Source organism: Musa acuminata, chromosome BXJ2-9, assembly GCF_036884655.1.
Source record: "Musa acuminata AAA Group cultivar baxijiao chromosome BXJ2-9, Cavendish_Baxijiao_AAA, whole genome shotgun sequence".
NCBI classification, from domain to species: Eukaryota; Viridiplantae; Streptophyta; class Magnoliopsida; order Zingiberales; family Musaceae; genus Musa; species Musa acuminata.
In genome coordinates this window covers 47593231-47612661 of record NC_088346.1, presented here as the reverse complement: position 1 = coordinate 47612661, position 19431 = coordinate 47593231, and the positions used below count along the sequence as shown (strand labels likewise).

The 19431-nt window shown below is 37.4% G+C and overlaps 3 protein-coding genes across 3 annotated transcripts; 1 reads left to right on the top strand and 2 right to left on the bottom strand.

The window, feature by feature from the left end:
* Positions 1 to 1924: 1924 nt before the first annotated feature.
* Positions 1925 to 4880, top strand: LOC103999196 (aquaporin NIP2-1). Its single transcript, XM_009420864.3, has 5 exons — positions 1925 to 2132; positions 2210 to 2434; positions 3854 to 4048; positions 4158 to 4219; positions 4413 to 4880. Exons 1-5 carry the CDS (start codon positions 1974 to 1976, stop codon positions 4675 to 4677), a joined length of 906 nt encoding a protein of 301 aa, XP_009419139.2. The 5' UTR covers positions 1925 to 1973; the 3' UTR covers positions 4678 to 4880.
* Positions 4881 to 5163: 283 nt separating this feature from the next.
* On the bottom strand, positions 5164 to 7190 carry LOC103999194 (pectinesterase-like). Its single transcript, XM_009420863.3, has 2 exons — positions 6109 to 7190; positions 5164 to 6001 (listed from the first exon to the last, which is right to left on the bottom strand). The coding sequence occupies exons 1-2, from the start codon at positions 7085 to 7087 to the stop codon at positions 5307 to 5309; spliced, it is 1674 nt and encodes a 557-aa protein (XP_009419138.2). The 5' UTR covers positions 7088 to 7190; the 3' UTR covers positions 5164 to 5306.
* Positions 7191 to 18138: 10948 nt separating this feature from the next.
* LOC135622108 (putative F-box protein At4g22180) lies at positions 18139 to 19431 on the bottom strand. The gene has a single exon (XM_065123748.1). The coding sequence runs from the start codon at positions 19429 to 19431 to the stop codon at positions 18139 to 18141; it is 1293 nt and encodes a 430-aa protein (XP_064979820.1).

Sequence of the window (19431 nt, the reverse complement as noted above, 5' to 3'; positions counted from 1 at the left end):
ACAATTGTCTCACATATTAACCTCTCAATTAACTCTAATGTTACTTGAACTCATTATAAAAGGGCTATAGGTGCGCTCTTAGTTCTTTTTGGAACAACTTAAGTTGGCTACATATTTCTACTTTCCAAATTCTCCAACTCTACTAATTTAAGTATTATAAAGGCTTTTGTTTGATATGCTTCGATATAGTTTTTGCAAGACTCTTCATCGAATATCCTAGTCTCCCAACATTAGATTTATATTAAATCTAAACCCTAGTTAGTTCTGAACCCTCGAACGCGCTAAACAACTATGATGTATTGTAATACTATTAAATCTCGATGGGGGACCTATACCGTAGACTCGATGTCCCATACATGAGGAGTGAACTTTTAAAATAACATATTTAAAATATATTTTTTACATGTCATTCTAGTTAACATCCAATCAATAAATTCAAGATAACTACTATTAATCATGAACATTAATAAATTCAAATAAATTTTTAACTACATAAGAAATTCCTCATTATTTTCACCAATTATTTATCCTCTCACATCTCCCATTTGTTTTGACGGATATCAATATCAATTGATCGATTATGTACGTAGGTAAACTATAATGATATTTAGAGAAGCAAATAGGACATCATCAACTTTGGAGGGTATACATAATATATGTACATATGTAACTTTATCTGAATCATGTCGGAGTTGTGGTTAGTCAACTCTGGAGTCGCTCATTGGGACCAATCAAAGTTGTGGCATGTCAAGCGTGCAAAATAAAAAAAAGGAAAATAGAATGGCCAATCAAAGTTGTGGTTAGGCAATGCAGGCGTCACTCTTTCGAGCTATTATTTTGAGCACCACTTGACCGTACTACGATCTATCAGCCACAGAACTTTACAATGGGAAATCAACCTATGAAAAAAATGATGTCAATATCTTTTCCCTTACGCCTTGCAAGGAATGGAATAACCTTTGCCATCAAGCTATTAGACTATAGAAGAGATTGAATTCTGCTATTGAGGATGAACTAACGTATTAGGTAGATGAGTCACCAAATTTGTTCTTGAACCTTTGGACTTTTGCTATTATTGATAAATATATGGATGTTAGATTAGGTGATTCTTGATGATTTGCATTTTAAATTGTAGCCAATCGCCTATTTGATATGATTTGCATTTTAAATCATTAATAAATCTCAGAAAGCATTGTGGAATCTTAAGAACAGCAAGAATATTTTGATCCCTTTTGTTGTTCGATCTCGATTTAGTCAGACATAGAATTAAAAGTCATAATAATTATCTAGAAGGATAAATGATTGGCTACTTAGCAATCGACACAATTGAATCAAATTGACATGAATTAGGTTAATATATCATAACTAGTGTTAGATACATCAATTTAATCTATTAAATTATAAGCGAAAGTCAATATATGTCATCCAATCCTATCAATATTAATCTCTTTTTACGCATGAATATTTTTTAATAATTAGTAATTAAAATAAGTATTGGGTCAAAAATGAGAACATGATGGAACTATTGGTTCCTAAGTGACGCAGCCCTCACTGTGGGTTAGGTTAACGGGTGATGATAGAAACTAGGCAAGGCGGAAGCTTACGCTTGTGAAGGACTTCTTCAGCCGACTGCATGCAAAAAGGAGACGTAGGTTTACCACTCACTGTCACCCTTCACATGGGGTTCATCCGAGATGGAAGCAATCGGTCACCTCGTTAATGGAAAAGGTCAGACCAGAAGACACCCCTCATCAGAAGATGAACAGTGAAACTGGCAGGAGCAGAAGTCCCTTCCCCATGACCGACGTCATGCTGAGCTCCCCGCTACGAAATAATTAGCATGCAGGTTTATAAAAATGGCCGACCCTTTGTCCATCATCATCAAGTCCTGTAGCTCCCTCTATAAGTACTTGCCCAGCCCAAGAAGAACGCAAAGCATAAACTGAGCTGCCGGACTTGTTTGGAGATTGGAGATGGCTTCTTCCCATGTAAGGCCTAACAACTCCAACGAAATCCATGACATAGACGTCGTCACAGCTCAAACGTTGACCACCCCAAGCTTCTTCGACCCCCCCAGAGTCCATCGTCGGAGAAATTTGAAGGAACTCTTTCCACCATTTCTTCCCAGAAAGGTGAGGTATTGGAGTTCACCGTTGCATCTTTGGCTTCTATTGTCCATGCTACGTATCACACATACGCATGATTGTAGGTTGTGTCTGAGATGATAGCTACATATTTACTTGTGTTCGTGACCTGCGGAGCTGGTGCGTTAAACAAGAACAACCCGGGCGTGGTGTCGCAATTAGGGCAATCGGTCGCCGGTGGCTTGATCGTCACTGTGATGATCTATGCGGTTGGCCATATTTCCGGGGCGCACATGAACCCCGCAGTCACGTTAGCCTTCGCCGTGGCCCGGCATTTCCCATGGATACAGGTGAATCATTTCTTGCTCACTGTATTAGGAACCTCGACAACAAAAATAAAAACCTTTTCCGATCAAAAGACAGCTTATATATCCCTTACCTGCAAATTATATACGCTTTACAAAATGAGAACTTCTCGCTATACATGATAATATCACTCCAAGGGTGTTTCTGATATGATCTCAAACATATTAGCTATACATGCAAACCACAATGCACATATTGTCGCAGGGGTGGCAGATGCTGATTTCATTTCTTGAAAGCCTTGAAGGTGTTGTGTAAAATAGCATACTTCTCATGTCATGCGGAAGTAAAATAACAATATATGATGAACCACACCTATACTCGCTTTAAAAATTTCCTTTCAGTGCTTTGTTTGATGTCACAAGTTTTGACATATTTGTTCTAACTCCATATGTCGACATGATCACCTCCAAATTAGTCAAGTCCTCAAAAGATTCTAATATCTATGATGTACGTAGGTTTATCTTGTATCAATTACTATATTAATCTTCCTATACGATTATATAATGAAGTCATAGCTGGGCTAAGTAGGACGTCAAATCAGAGAAAAAGACCCTTTGGTATCGACCTATAAAACAAAATATGTACCAACTTTAGAGAGTTGAACCTGCTGAATAATGTTATCCTCAGCTTCGCCAATAAAACTTATTTCATGTAATGGATCCCAGTTTTGCATTATACTATAAAACCATACTATCAACTCTAGTGTAGGGCGTTGAATCTAAACAACGATATCATGCTAAGATTCGCCAATAACTTGTTTTTGTTATTTCTTTATATGCATAAACATATAATAGGACACATATAAGTTAAACTCTGACATGCGAAAGATGGTGGTAGATTCTCTAATGAGTTGAAGGATATAGATGAGAAGACGTTCTTTATTGTTGTTCTTGTCCATGAGATGTCATGTCCAACTAAACAATCTCGTTTCCCCTCTGTACATGTACGCATGAATTAAGGCCTACTGGGGAGCGGATACCTTTATCAATAGTTCTCTGGTTGCATCATTCTATGGAACAGTCAACTGATGCAACTTGAGGTGGTCGAAAATAGTTTGATGAGTTGTATGTTGCAATAATGGAGTATGGTGGAACAGTTGGCAGCTCCAATTAGTGACAGATAGAATTAAAGTAATTTCATCTTCCTCAATTCTTCCAGCAAAACCTTGCACAACAGTAACTCTGACCGTGAGAACAGAAGCGTCCAAAATAGGCGTGATTAGGAAGAGACAGTGAAAAATAGGAACTATTCCTAGTAAATTCTTGATATTATTCATTCTTTATTTGCATTGCAACCCTTGCAGAAGGAACAGACCAATCTGAAGTTAAATATAATTCTTTGGTCTTCTCTTCGAGCAGTAAGTCACTTATTAGAGCTTTCTTTGCTTCTATCTTCACTTGCAGGTGCCCTTCTATATGTTAGCTCAGATAGCAGGGTCTACGACCGCCTCGTACATCCTACGTGAGCTGCTCGATCCCATTCATGATCTAGGGACGACGACGCCGTCTCACACTGCCGCGAAAGCCTTGGTGACGGAGATCGTAGTGACCTTTAACATGATGTTCGTGACCGCGGCGGTAGCGACGGACACAAAAGCCGTAAGTCCCTCTATATAGTTTCCTCATTCTCGTTAGCAGTTCAGTGTTCGTCCTTCTTACGTGTGCCCTTGGATGATCTCTTGAACACATTTCCTTTGCTCAACCACAGGTAGGAGAGTTAGCAGGCCTCGCAGTTGGCTCAGCAGTTTGCATCACCTCCATCTTAGCGGGGTAAATTAAGATATCTAATTTTCATATACATTCATACATATATATGTATATAAAATATTTTATACAATTTCATTAGAAGCAGCAGCGATTATGGAAATCGTGAAATTTCTAGGATTAGAGAAGTATAGGCTTTTAAGATAGCCAAAATATATGGTAATGACACATAATCGAGAAGGTTTCTCTACACTTGCAGGCCCATCTCGGGAGGGTCAATGAATCCAGCAAGGACGCTGGGACCGGCGTTGGCAAGCAACAAGTTTGACTCGCTGTGGGTGTACTTCGTTGGCCCGCCCGTGGGCACAGTAGCAGGGGCTTTGGCCTACAGCTTTATACGACTAGATGAGCACTCGTTATCGTCACAGAAGGACAGCCAGAAGTCACCCTCCCTCAAGATGCGTCGCATGCAGAGCCAGGACATGGCGAGTCCCACTAATGATGCTTTTGAATCCGGCGTTTAGTTGTCTGATGGAGTGATCTCATTGTGCCTTTCCTCCTTTATGTAATAAGATGGTTAATTGTAGTTTATGCTAGCGGATGATATGGTCATCTCTCTTGGACCGCTATGGCACTGATTTAAGACAAGTCATGTCTCGTAGCTGTTGGATACTACTCTTAGCAGATGATAATTTTCTCCCTATGAATCAGTATGTTCTTCGTATTAGCTGCGGTCTTCTATTCTTTTTCTGATTTCATTCCTTGTCTCTGCTCAATGGTATTTCATGCTACAAATATTCTCCGCTTCCAAGTGGACTTACCAAAGAATTGGAATTCGCAACTTCGTCTACTTAGCACAAGAACACACCAGCTCAAATACTGTATCTGTCAGTATTATTTTGAATTTGATTATGTAGCCCATTAGCTATGTAATAATGGAAGCTTTCCAATCAGAGATTAAGGTTAGAGTTGGATGAATGCAGCAGGAACATGTGTCTTGGAATCAAATCAACCCTGGAACGAAGTGTTCGATTAAAATGGCCATATCACAGGTCAATACATAAGCAAGGAGCCTCAATCCCACCTCTCAATCTCATCTTTCCAACTCCACATGGTTGCTCACTCCACACTAACCTCCCATGGATCTCGGATCTCAAAATTTAAGGCCACCAAAGTAGCGTATGTTGGAGAACTTGATCCACTTGGAACCTTGGATCAAGGACTCCACCGTGTACTTCTGTGCCTCGGTCCTGCCGATAACATGGTATCCAGGCCAGTTCACCCTGCCGCTGGTTCCGGCACCGGGCCCACGGTTGTTGTACTCGGCGTAGTACAACGTGTCAAGGAAATTTTCTCCGTCCCACGGCATCCAACCCTCAGGCTGGATCAGATCTCCGATGGTAGATTCCATGACGATGGTCCTCGAGTATGCCTTCCATGGCCGGCCAAGGTAGTTGCGGAACTTCAACCTCTCCGGGAACAAGGACTTGTCCGGGACGATGCGGCAGTTCTGGATCACCAGCGCGGTGGTCTCCTTCGCCTGAGATCGCCCATGAGCCGTTAAGATGTTCTGCTGGTTGTCCATCGGGCGTCGCATCACCAGGAGGCAGTTCTGAAGGATGGTGGAGGAGTCGCCGAAGATGAAGTCAATCGTCCCGGAGACGACGCAGTTGCGGTAGAATTGTCGGTGGGCCTGCACGTATAAGGTGTCTTGGTACGCATCCATCCTGCAGTTGAAGAAGGCTGACATGTCCGACTGCACGCGGAGCGCCACAGCTTGGTGCTTCTCTGCTCCGGCCGTGTTGCTGAACCCCATTGACTTGGCGATAAAGCCTTGTCCGAGGGCAGCTGGGGAATGCCAGTAACATGAGCTTTCCTTCTGCTCTATACTATTGCAGTAGTGCAGTAGTAAAGTAGAAGCATATATAACATGGGAAAGTAAGGAAAGCACAAACCGAAGGTCGCGGTATCAACAGTTTGCACGCCATCGACGTAGTTCTTGCTCCCAGTCACGACTGTCTTCCTTGATCCATCACCGTACATGAGGACGTTCACCTTATCCTTGCCAACGATGACATTCTCCTTGTAGACCCCAGCCTTCACGTAGATCACGTACCGCCCAGAGTAATCCTTTGGCATGGCATTAACGGCATCGTTGATCGTCTTGAACTTTCCACTCCCATCCTTAGCCACCACCACATTAGGGGTCAGCTGGCCTCGCGCTTGGGCAGCCAGGAGCTTCCTGTCATGGCCCGAGAACCACGAAGGGTACCCTTGCTCATCGACCAGTAAGCGTCGACTGCCCATGGTTATGTTAATCGGGATCTTGAAGGACTTTAATAATGAACTAAGCTCATCGACAATGGCAATGGCATTGCTGGTGACCTTTGTGGCCGTGCTTAGACCGTCCTTCATGGTGGACTGGAGCTCCGGTTCGGTGATGCCATCGAGACAGGTCTGCTGGTAGGAGATGACGGCCGAGAGCCATGTCTTGATGTCATCGGTCCTCCTCGCCAGACCCTGAAGGTCATGAGTCTCCGAGAAGGCAGCATTGAGCTCCTCATCGGCATCCTCGAGGAGCTGCCGGCAAATGTTGAACGCAGCCTTGTTCATCGGGTCATTAGCCTTCAAACTTACGTTGTTGGACAGGTGGAAGGCAGCTTGGATTTCGTCAATGGCCGCCTGAAAAGAAGCTTGGATGACTTCCTTGGGGGAGGAAGAGCCATTGATGGCAGAACCAATGGTGCGTTCACAGTCGGCTTGGTAGTCAGTTTTGGCGCAGAAGGCCGAGACGGACTTGGACGTGGTGGTAAGTGAACCATCACCCTCAGAAGCATCGGTCTTATGATTCGAACTCACAACAGTTGCTACCACTCCGATCACCGCGGCCACGAGGAGGACCGCCGAGACAGCACCGAAGATGGCCTTCGACATCTTCTCTTTTATTCTTTTATTCCGAGATAGGCCTGTGCATCAAATTGGCGATACAAAGGAGTGAAAGGAGGATGTTTATTTTGGAGCCCTGGCTCCTGATGTGATAGGCCGACTAGGGATGAACGGAGGGGGGTGTTTATATAGGGAGGGAGGGAGGGGGGGGAAGAGAATGGATAAAGCAAGCAAACCAGAGGCCATGCATGGGTTCCATTTCCTTGTGACTTGGTCCTGTTTGAAACAAGATGTGGACGATCGTTTCCCATTTCCTTGTGACTCGGTCCTCTTTGTAACAAGATGTCGATCTGTACTTTTGTTTAGCCATTTTAATCGCCTATATCTTTGGCTCCTGAAGAAGTCTTCTCCTAACTCTGAGGGAAAGCTTTAGACCATTCATGAATTACAATTACAAATTAAGTCCAAGCATAAGCATTATAGAAATTTAATTTGCACTAGCCTTGCATTGGTTGGAGCTTCATTAACCTTTGGTTACCACTGTTACAAATGATATGTACATCCACAAAACTATAGTATGATGCATGTGAAGTCAACGCTACAAAGTAATTTTTTCACCATATAAAGTCATTGTCAAACCGATTCTAATATCAATTATCATGATAGGATAACTAGTCTTTTAATTTCACTGAATCTAAATCGACTAAAACCACTTAGTCGAAATTAATAGTTATACACTCATTAGACACTTATAAATTAATTTTAATTTTAATTTACTTTTGATGTGAGATTAATTGTGATACTATATTTTTTTTCATCGGGTGTTGTTAATTCACCTTAAAAATAATAATAATTAATTTAATATAGCAAAATAAGAAAAATTAAAATGAAAGAAAGGAGTTATTTGTAGAGGAAAAAACTTTATCAATCCCAATTATATACTCATTATGAGTTATAGATCCCATGAACCCCCTAAATATAAAAAAATAAGTGATATGGGACCCATAAAGTAGCTATGAATTCTTGACTTTTATTGTGTCCTTTTAGATAAGTTTTTGAGCTAGTAGTTGTGTCATTTGTGTCAAGAAAAAGATTTTGAGATCATTCGGGTCAAAAGATAAATATAGTCATCTTTATGGATGAAATAATGATGTTTTACCATTATTGGGCTAAATGATCTATCTATGATTCTTTAGGATTATTGCCAACTTCAGATGGATTCGGGATCAACTTGGGAAAATTAGGATATATTTCATTAACTCAAATCCCATGCAAACCGGGAAACCAGTATTCAATCAGGAAACTGTTGAATTCAGTTCTTTTCAACCTCTTGGTTTCTTTTGATGATTTGGTATGCTGATTCCAATACAGTTTTCAATGTGAATTAGTTAAGAACCAATCACACTTCTGCAAAATCATAACATAATTGACATTTGGAATAGTCAGATTATATAAAAAGCGAGCTTTGCAGACAACCAAAATTGTAAAACAATTATAACATTAAACATAGAGATTGTTGTAATAAGTATGATTTGCAACATCAGATACTCAAATTCCAACACCTAGTGAGTTTCCTTAAATAATTCCTAAATTGTAAAATTGAAATTTGGAATAAAAATACAAATAACAAAGATGTCCATAAATAACTAAAGGTGCATACATTGTGGAGGATGAGGTTGTTGAGTGGAAGGATAGATAACAAGTCGAATAAATCAGAAGTTCATATGATGAGTCGAATATATCATTGTGCTGAAGGGTTAGTCACACACACAAAGAATTGAATGTCGAGTCATTAGGCTAAAATATAATATTATTGGGTTGGAACCAAAAGGCTTTTGGATTTTATACTAAGCTAATATAGGCTCAAGCGATGACACTGCTAGAAGTAGTGATAGTTAGGACAAGTAGTGACACCACTCAAGTCGATAGTGATACTGCCTAATATAACAATGGTAAAGGGTATCTTACCCCTTTATTCTTATAGGATTTTAGGATTTCTTGCGTCTATAAATATCTATTGGCGGAAAAAAATTTCCTTGAGCTCTTCAAGTGTTGAAAATCTTCTCCTAAAAACTTGCTTTGAGTTTTATTGGGTTTGCTACGTCATGGAAAGTGTCGAACATTTGTAAAAGCTCGAGTGTTCCATGTCTAAAACTTCTAAGTTTCGAAGAAGAAAAAGTTGTAAGTGATAATTGATATTCACATATTGGAAACAAGATAAATAGTGAAAGCTTGATGTAAAATCTTGATCGCTTGGTGTGTCTATCTTCTATTTGTGCACCTCACTTTCGCATACTTGCTTATATTAGTTCTCTACTTTTTCCTTTTTTTTAACCTTTGAAGATTGTCAAATTTATACTAGAACTAATTCACTCACAAACTCCCCTTAGTACCATTACTGATATCAACACCGACTTCTCTAAATTGATTGTTTCTTCAAGTTGGTCATGTCTTCCAAATAGTTCGTAACTTCAACTTGGTCACATCTTCTTGTCGATTGTGATTTTATATCGTTTATATCCTTTGAGACAATCACATCCTTAAGTCCATCACATATTTAAGCCGATCATATCTAAGTTCGATCTGTCTTCAAGTCGACTATACCTTTAGCTCGTCTTCAAGTTAATTTAATCTTAGAATCGACCGAACCCAATGCATCATAATAAGATAAAACAGTTCTCAAATCACCTAGAGAGAATGACAAACCATTGCAAGATTCTAATTCTTAAACATGACAACTCTGGAGAAGTGGACCGGGTTGAATCAACTCAATGAATATAAGATGTTTTCACCCATGTTCGGGTGATGTTCACACTATATAAGATATGTTCATATTATCATACTCAATTTGTCTGATTTACTCAATCTATTGTTCATGCTAGTTGGTATAGCACAAAGAAACCCATCCAAGAACAATCTGAATTCAAAATTGTCCACTTGGATTTACATTTTTCTAAAGACAAATTAAATTAGATCGATCAATCCAGTCTCTAATCTACTTATCTATATTTTCAATGACCTGATCATCTTTCAACTTACAATATTTGAAGAGACCTCAATCAAAGTCTCTCTCTTGATGCTTCAATGAATTCTCCAAAATTTGAGTCATAAAGCCACAGTATAGTTTTTCATTTTTGCAACCCGGCATTTTGGTCATCCATTTCTCGGATTCGATATGTTATGCAAGTTTTCATTTCAATTCTATGCTATAATTTCTGAGGTAAGTTTGAAGATATATGTATCTTTTTTTCCTGTAGCACTAGGATGGATAACCAGAGTTAAATGAAACAGTAGCTATTTGACACATAAATTGCTAAGAGTCGAAATAATTCCAATGATGATTGCCAGTGGTTTTTCCAAATAAAATGGCATGATAATAAGTATATAGAGACAAGATAGATCTCATCATTTCTTTCCTGTTACTAATCTCACCAAATAAGACTCCAAGGGTAGTGTAGTCATTGGAATAATTAATGATGTGTGGTAAGAACATACAGAAATCTATCAAAAAAACATACTTTTGAGAGGAGCAAAAGGCATCCACTGCTTCTGAGCAGAACGGGTCAGTGATCCATATGTTACTTTATGTTGCCTCCCCATACAGCAAAACCAATTGCAATGTGTTGTATCTATGATTTGATAATTGAAGCAGGACCATATCATTTCCCTTCTATCTTCTAACTTCGATCAAACAGATGTAAATTCAGAAAATAAAGAGAAACTTCTTTTTGTTCCAAGTACAGCACAAAAAACATTAACCTTTGGTACAATGATAAAGTTGGTAATATTGGTAGGCCTTAGTACAATAATGATGTTGTTCCTTTACGATATGAGAGATTAGGGAATACAAATTGATAACCACCTCACAACACCGTCACACTGGGTAGAACTTTACGTAGATTAAAAGGGACTTCACTTATTTGTTAAGAAGTAGAATTTGCCATCATGATAAGTGACATCCCCGTAAATTTGATCCTTTAATGATATTATCCTATTAGATTATGTGATCCTATCTAATTAGGTAAAATGTATAATGAATATGATTAGATTTTAATTATGATTATTATTCAATAGAAAGGAAGTCTAATTATGATAGGATTCCTTAAAGGATGATATTGATGGGAGGGACTCTCCTAATTATTTATCCTAAATCCTCTGTTCTAACCTATAAAAGAATATGATCTTATAGGGATGAGTACAACCAATACAACTAGTTATTGATATTACTGATATATTCTCAATCTCTTTTAATATTTAAATCCATCACTCATAGCAGTCTTACGAAGGATAGGAGGAGAGAAGAAGACGAGTCTAGTTCTCGACATCGCTATAACTTTCGGATTTAATGATGGTGCACCCACAAATTAGATAAAAACTTTCTAAATGATATCGAAAGGTATACATTATAAATTTAATATATTATTATTTGATTTTAAATTTTAACATTAAGGTTTTTCGTATAATAGTAGCATAATGATGGTTTTTATACTCACGATGGGTATCAAAGCCATGTTTGTAAAATCAAATACTTTAGATCTATTTGTTAATATATTTTGCTTGTAAAAAGGTGTTATTTGATTTTTATTTACAATGCATGAACAAATCACCTATAGTGTTGATTTGTTGTTCTATCTAGTTTGTCTTATCATCTGCTTCTATGCAATGTGAGGTTCCTCGTGCTTGATTGATGGACCACGATTAACAGTTTACTATCGATAACAGTATCATTAAGGAATCACTAGTAGTAGCTGTGTACCCAGTGGAAGCACAATGGGGTGTGATGACTGTAGCAGTACCACTACGTTTGGCGCCTACAATAGTTTCGCTACCAGTGGCGGTTGCAGCAATACCACTATGGCAGAGCTTGCTGGTTGTGACTAATATCAATTGAATGCTGAAGGTCATGGTTCCCAATGGCTGTACAACAGGATGTGTTGGTATAATCGCGTACCATGATGACTATGGGGGTTGTCGGTCAGCGCGTGTGCATGGCTACGCGGTGGGACGATTCATTGGCGATGCTCGATTAGCAGTGCACCACAAAGGCATTCTATCGGTGTGGTGTTTGATCGACTATATGAGGACAGTCGCCCCATTACAGGCATGGGTGGTAGGCAGCATGTAGGCAATGGGCAATCACTACATCATCGATCCACATGCATGGGCGCGATGGAACTAGCTACAACTATGAGGGTAAAATTTTAAAATTATAGGTTTGTCCTTATAAATTTTTTTAATTATAACTATGTTCTTTTGATAATTTTATTCTTCATAAATAAAATATTTTTTTCGTATATCCTAATATAATTATAGTTTTATCCTTCATAAATTAAAATTTTTAAACTTGTAACCTCAATTATAAAATCGATTAATTTAATTTATTATAACCAAATAAGTTGATCAAACTTGATTATTACTGTATTTTAACTATTTGACTAGATTTAGGTTCAATTATATAAGTTTTTTGACCGAATTCTCAAAAAAAGTTAAATTTTGATCTATTCTTTAACGAATGATTAGCCCAATAGATAAAATACTAAGTCATGCATGTGGCACCAAAGTAGATATTGTGTGGAATGTTAATTTGATTGCCAATCATTGTAAGGACATTCTGTGGGGGTGTTAGAACAATCGAGTCTCGAGTCTTGACGTCCACGATGGTTTTTTTTCTACCAATTGTTCTTCGTCTTGACTTCTTGAGGCGACGATAGAGGTGATGCTGACCTTCTCCAATAATCTTTCGTGTTTGAGAGTTTTGTAGGATGTGGAGAATAAGAATGAGAAAAAAAATCAAAAGTCTAATTTCGAATACAACTACAAAATTATTCGGTTAATATACTATTAGAGACAAAATAGTTAAAGGAGAATTCTAGGTCTTAAATATGGCCCCAAAATCCCTCTATACGTTTGTTTCTATTCATCCAAATGTTCCTCAATAAATGCAACATTATGTGATTCATGAAATCATGTGTATAATCATAATTGGCACAATCACCGATATTGATTTATAAAATTAAATTTATAAAGGAAAGACTTAAATCAAAATATCAACATAAGAATTGCTAATAATCATAAACAAATTCATGCTTCACAGAATGTCCAAAACCATCCTAGAATAATCATCTTGTCAAATACATCAAAAATAGTTTTATAATGAATCCCTCCCATTTCATAGGTCAATTTGTGCATATTATATATATTCTCTATTGGTCATCAAATAGGATGATAAGGTATCAATGAAATGCATGTCATGATATGAAAGCAGGAAACTATGAAACAAGCAAGGTATAATAAACTAACAAAAGTGAGGATCCCTACCTCTTCTCTCCTATCGCTTGTGTTTTCTCCCTATGATGGTTTGAGAAGAGAGGGGCCATATGGTACGTTTAATCTGGATATTGTAGCTCTCCCAAAAATGACAATCTCAGTTTCTTTCACAATAAATTATTCTACAGTTACATACTATCCTTAACCTAAACTAAATTGGAAACAAAATAAATCATAATTATTAATTATAACGAAATCAATTTTAATTCATAATATAGCCTTACCAAATATCCGGACCTAATATATAAAACTTTCCTTATGCCTGATTTATTCTATGCAAGAAAACTGTAGATTCCTATTATGTGGCCAAACTATTCATATTAAAAGTTAGGTTGGGTGGTCTATCATACACCATTATTTTTCATATCAAAAGTAAATTCATATGTTATTTCTGAAAAATTTTGAATACAAAATTATGTATTTCTTTATCCTATCACCGTCAAACTAATATAGTAAATAGGTGTTTTTACCATTTATTAGTGATCATGTGTCTGTCCACTTGGGATTTACTACTCCCATAGCTAACTTGTTTTGATTTGTTTTGGAATAATCTTAGTATAACACAAAGGCCCTTTACAGAATTTGTAGGTTAGCATGTTGTTATAGATTGTTCCCAAAGGTGTTAATGTCTATGCTTTTCTATGTACATGTGTCTTTCAGAATATATATAAGGGGCCTAAATTAGCTTTGGTAACTCAAGTTTGATTAAATTTTATGATCTTTATGGTTTGTAATCGTAACTCACCTGGAGATAAAAATTCCCATAAACAAAACCCCCGACTTAAACTTATTAGGATTTTCTTGTGCAGAGATGCGATGTAAAATGTTAGCTATCTTAATATCCTAAAACCCTTTAGATGGTATCAGACTCTACGGGGCTTGAGATAGTATCTAAGGATAGGTCATCATATCACTAACAATCGGTATTGCATGTGCCCTCGTGAGCATCAATTATATGAGTACCAGGCTACATTCATTCTTTTGTCGTGTGATCGTTTTGAATTTACGAAATCTATCTTTTATTGTATTTACCATAATATTTTCAATTAATATCTACTTATGTAATCTAAGGTTATGCTTTTTTAGAATGATATAATAGTTTGCCTATGTGTTTACTTTCACTAACTTATTCCGAAGGAACCTAAGGATTTGTATTTACCATAAGATTATTTTGGAGTATTTACCATAACCTTAGGTAGGTTGAAAGCTTCAACAGATAACTAAGATTATTTTCTTAGATATGATCAAGAATACACATGGGGGCCTTTTTTTGGTATGCTTGGGTAGTCGTTAAATCATAATGGGGATTAACTCTATAAACTTTTATGTGAAATATTCAATCATTGTTAAGTCAAGATGTTATGCATTGAATCGTCAAATGTTACAATTATCAATAAGGTATTTCATGCAAATGCTAAGGATAACAAGTTATTCTTTTGATAATGTAGACCATCTTATTAGAGTTAAGTCATTATCCCTATAAGTACCGAGTGATCCTTATTGTAGGATGATGACTTAGTTGTTATATTGATCAGGCAAGGTATACAGATGAGTATGATATGTCATCAGATTCCTTGTGTTAAAGCTCCCATATTAATTACAAAGATAACTCAAACTCAAGAAGTTGGAAGAAACTCAAATATCTAAAAGAGAAATTGAACACTAGAAAATTTGAAGATGGATACTCCACCAACCAAGCTTAAATAGGGCATCTATAACCTTAAAAGTTCTAAGAATGTAGAGCAAATTAAGAAAAAGTTCTCGTAAACATGGTTTGTCTCACCGGTCCATGCTAGTGTATCGACTAGCTATCAATACGATATGCATTGAGCTATACAGAGTTGTACCAAGCATATTAATATGGTACATAGGGGCATGCTAATACATGACCCACACTGATCCCCTGTTGGATTAGTACATATTACCCATACTGAGCAGTATATTGTAATATAATGAACCTTGTTCCTAAGAAATGTTCCAAGGTGATACTACCACCACTTCTTTTAACATTATCATCAAACCACTAAATCAACATTGTCTAGACCATTCTAGATGTGCCTGGTGATACTACTCCATATCTAAGTAATATTACCACCTAGGTTAGGCCTAGACTATAAAGCCTAGTAAAAGCCCAAAATAGCACGGAAACTAGCTTAAGCAACCTATCCTCATAAAAGCCCATTTTGAGGCCAAATAACAACTCATTGATGACCCAATTAAGAATGTGTATAGGCCCGATGACTCAACTAAGGCTTCAATAACTCAACCAAGGTATTAATGACTTGACCAAGGGTTCGACACATCAATGGTTCTTTCAACTTGTTGTTGAATCTTTTGGTGCATTGTTGAATCTTTTGGCATGTCCTCTAGTCTTTTGGCATATTGCCTTACCTTTTGATACGTCGAGTTATCCTCCTCCAACATAACATTCGATTCTCCTACGTTATGTCCAATTCTCTTATATAATATTCGATCTTTCAATACAACTTTCAATCATCCAAAATAACAATATACAACTCTAGTGATTGACACTACGAGTCAAAGTTCATGTATGTCGCTTGACTTTTCTAAAGATTAGATCTACAAATTCATTAAGTAGTTTGACGATCAAATCTAAAATTCAACAAAGATGTCACCAAGAAGTGACATAGGGGTAGTAGATCATGATGGAATAATTTGAGATAAAGCAATACACTAACAAGTATAATCAGGGACTTGATCATTTGGAGGAGGGATGGTTGGAACTATTGAGAGCTGCATTGTGGTGGGCAACATGATAAATGAGTGTCGTGGTGCCATAGAAGTCAATCTTTTATACATGTATTAAATTTTTAGTTTAAGAAGAACTATGAACTCAAGTGATAAGTACTATGATATCATACAAACAAGTCTTCTATTAAATTTGTATTAAAAGAATGATTATATAATTAAGGAGTGAGTATCATGGTCTTACAGAGGTAGGTTTTTGATACATGCATAAAAATTACATCGGATGAAAGTTGTGTGCGTTAATAGACAAGGGGTAGTATGTTTAAGTACATACTAGTAATCCATCAATTAGATTGAATGTGGACTCCTAAAAGAGTGCCACTAGACCACAATGACAGTAACTATCAATCATAGAGAAAAATGATGTGAAATAATAGAAATAGGGCCATGAGCTTAATGGTGTATCATGGTATAACAGAGGCAATACTTATTAGTTGTTCCTGATCTCTTGCTTTTATGAAAGGAGAACATATTAGTTGAAGGTCAAAGCAGTAGAGAATATAATGATAAACTCTAAATACTAAGATAAAACAAAAGGATAATTGTGAGAGAATTTCATAAGGCCTATGTCAAAGAAATTCTTATTAAGATAATTCAAAGTGATGAACTTTGGATTGAAGTGATGATGATTGACTAAGGAATGAAGTATAGAGTATCTTATATCCTTTTTTTGCTTAGAGGAGTAGATAACAAATTAATAAAAAAGATAGTACAACCCATAGGGATGGCTAAATCTATGAAAGGGTTATGAGACAAAATTTAACCCCTTAAAAGCAATAATTCTCTTTAAAAAAAAGAGAGACAATAAAAAAGAGGGGAAGTTTAGTAATCAATTATAAATAAGAAGTGCATACTTTGAATGCTCCAAAAGTCTAAAGGCAAAGGCTATTACTTGGTTTGATGTATGGAATGATACCCTTTACGAAGTAGGCGAAGTTGAGTAATTTTAATTTTCTTAATTTTTAAGAAAATTGATAAAAAATACTCTAGTTTTCTTACTAATTTAGTAGGTTAAATTTATATAAATTCAAAACCCTTTGAATAAAATCGAGGCAATCAAAGCACCTGGATAATTTAATTTTTGCTTTTATAATTAAAAATTAAGCTTGCCACTTCACAAGGAGACCCATTAAAAAGAGCAATGAATTCAAAATTCTCATCTTCGCCTTACAATTTTTTTTAAAGAAATGAAACTCCACCGATCAATCTATCCTCTAATATACATATTAATATTTTTAATGGCCTAAGTGTCTTTTACCATTTAAACTTTGTAGAGACCTCAGTCCCAAGTCCATTGATACTTTTATGAATTCTTTGAATTTGATTGATACTACATGGTCTAATTTTCCAAATTTTCAACCTAGAATTCTGCATCGACTTCTTGTATTCGATCGATCATGCCAGTCTTTGTTTCAATTCCATACCATAATTTCTAAAGTAAGCATCAAAATGTAAGTGCTTTCTCTCTCTCTCTCTCTCTCTCTCTCTCTCTCTCTCTCTCTCTCTCTCTCTCTCTCTCTATCTCTATCTATCTATAACTGCGATAAGTAGTCGTCGTAGTTTTATTGACTAACACATAAATTTCTAAGAGCTAAAATAATTCCAATGATGAAGTCCAGTGATTGTTCCAATAAAACGACAATGATGGATCGGTATAGTTAGTATCCTAAACAAAGCTCCGGGCTCAATGTTCCATTGTATCTTTAGGTTGTCTCTCCATGATGGAAAATGAATTGCTATGTGTTGTATCTACGATTTCATATTCTATGCCACATCAAGACATGCAAATCAGGGCATTGAAACTTTGTGCAATCAAATATAATTTCCAATATAAAGCAAAATATATTCTTGCCCACAACAAAGCACAAGTTAAATGAATTAACATCGAGATGGTTAATCAACTCTAGACTAATAATGTTCATAGGAATAATGATCAATCAACATATCTCTACATTCAGTAATAGGTTATTCAAAGACAACCAGAACCAGTTTTTCTTTTGTAATCACTGTAGTGAGGGTGTGAACCAGATGACTGATGCCAAGTCGAATTGAGGACAAGATGATGCATAGTAGTTATCCGAACATTCTTCTTTCAAATTGAACCATCCAACATCAGAAGTGAGTAGTTCAATGCCATTGCCAAATGCTACTGTGTAGGATTCGATGAAGAAGATACCGTCTCCATGTACTATCGGTAAATCCTCGTTTGATACCAACATGGAATTGTTGGTACCAATGAACAATGACATGCTTCCCAAGTCGTTTGTAGCAGCAGCCCAACAAGGGTTAGTCTCGGGATTAGCCCTCAAAACCATGAATTTTTTTGGCCTAAGCAGTTCCATTTCATTCGGTAAAACGGGTTGATTTATGTATCTTAGAAACATAAACAACTCTCCTGTACTCGAGCGTGCTAAGTATTTTTTATACGTACAGCTGAGGTTGGAGCCGCGTATGTTGTGAAAGTATGTAACACTAAATGTTAATCTCTCAACGACGAGTGCCACAGTGGGACAATCTCCACTTAGGTCAAAAGCTTCGACTTCACATTCATTTGATAGACAGTAGAATTTGTCATCATGATACATGACATCCTCATACTGATGATCCTTGGTTGATGGTTCCTTAAGAAGAAGCCACGCATCTTTGCCTGCCTTCGTGTAGGCAAGATCACCATAAGCACCATAGAGTGTCACCGCGACGTGGTTATGGATAGTAGGATTTGAGGAAAAGACAACCTTGCCAATGAAGCGATCGCGGAATGCTTTAAAAGGGTTATAAGCAGGCACATCAGTTGCTGGATTGTCCATAGACCAGACGTCACATTCAAGCATGAGATCATCAGTAGGTAGGGTGGTGAAGGAGGGAAGGTAGATTTGAGACCTTGTTAAGGGATTTAGGAGGCTGACGTCCAAGTGAACATTGGCGATCGCAAGCCAACCAGCATGAGAACCAACACAACGTGTGCCACGAAGCTCGGGGATAGGGGAGTACGTGAAGAAGAGGCCAGTAGGGAGAGATGCGAAAGTGCAAGAGTCGCTTTGCTCACTTTCATGATCGGGTATGAGGAGCCATGGGGACGGGACATCCATGTCCAAGACTGCAGCATGATACCAAGTTGTGCATGTGGCACGAAGGCAAAGACGGTGTGGGATGGGAAGTTCTTCGCTGATCTTTGTTACGAGATCGAGTGGTAGTAATGTCCAATCTGGTCTCTCTGTGGTGATTTCTTCCTCCACCTGTGGTTCTTCCTCTCGACTTCTTGAGGTGACAGTAGAGCTGATGTTGGCCTTCTCCAT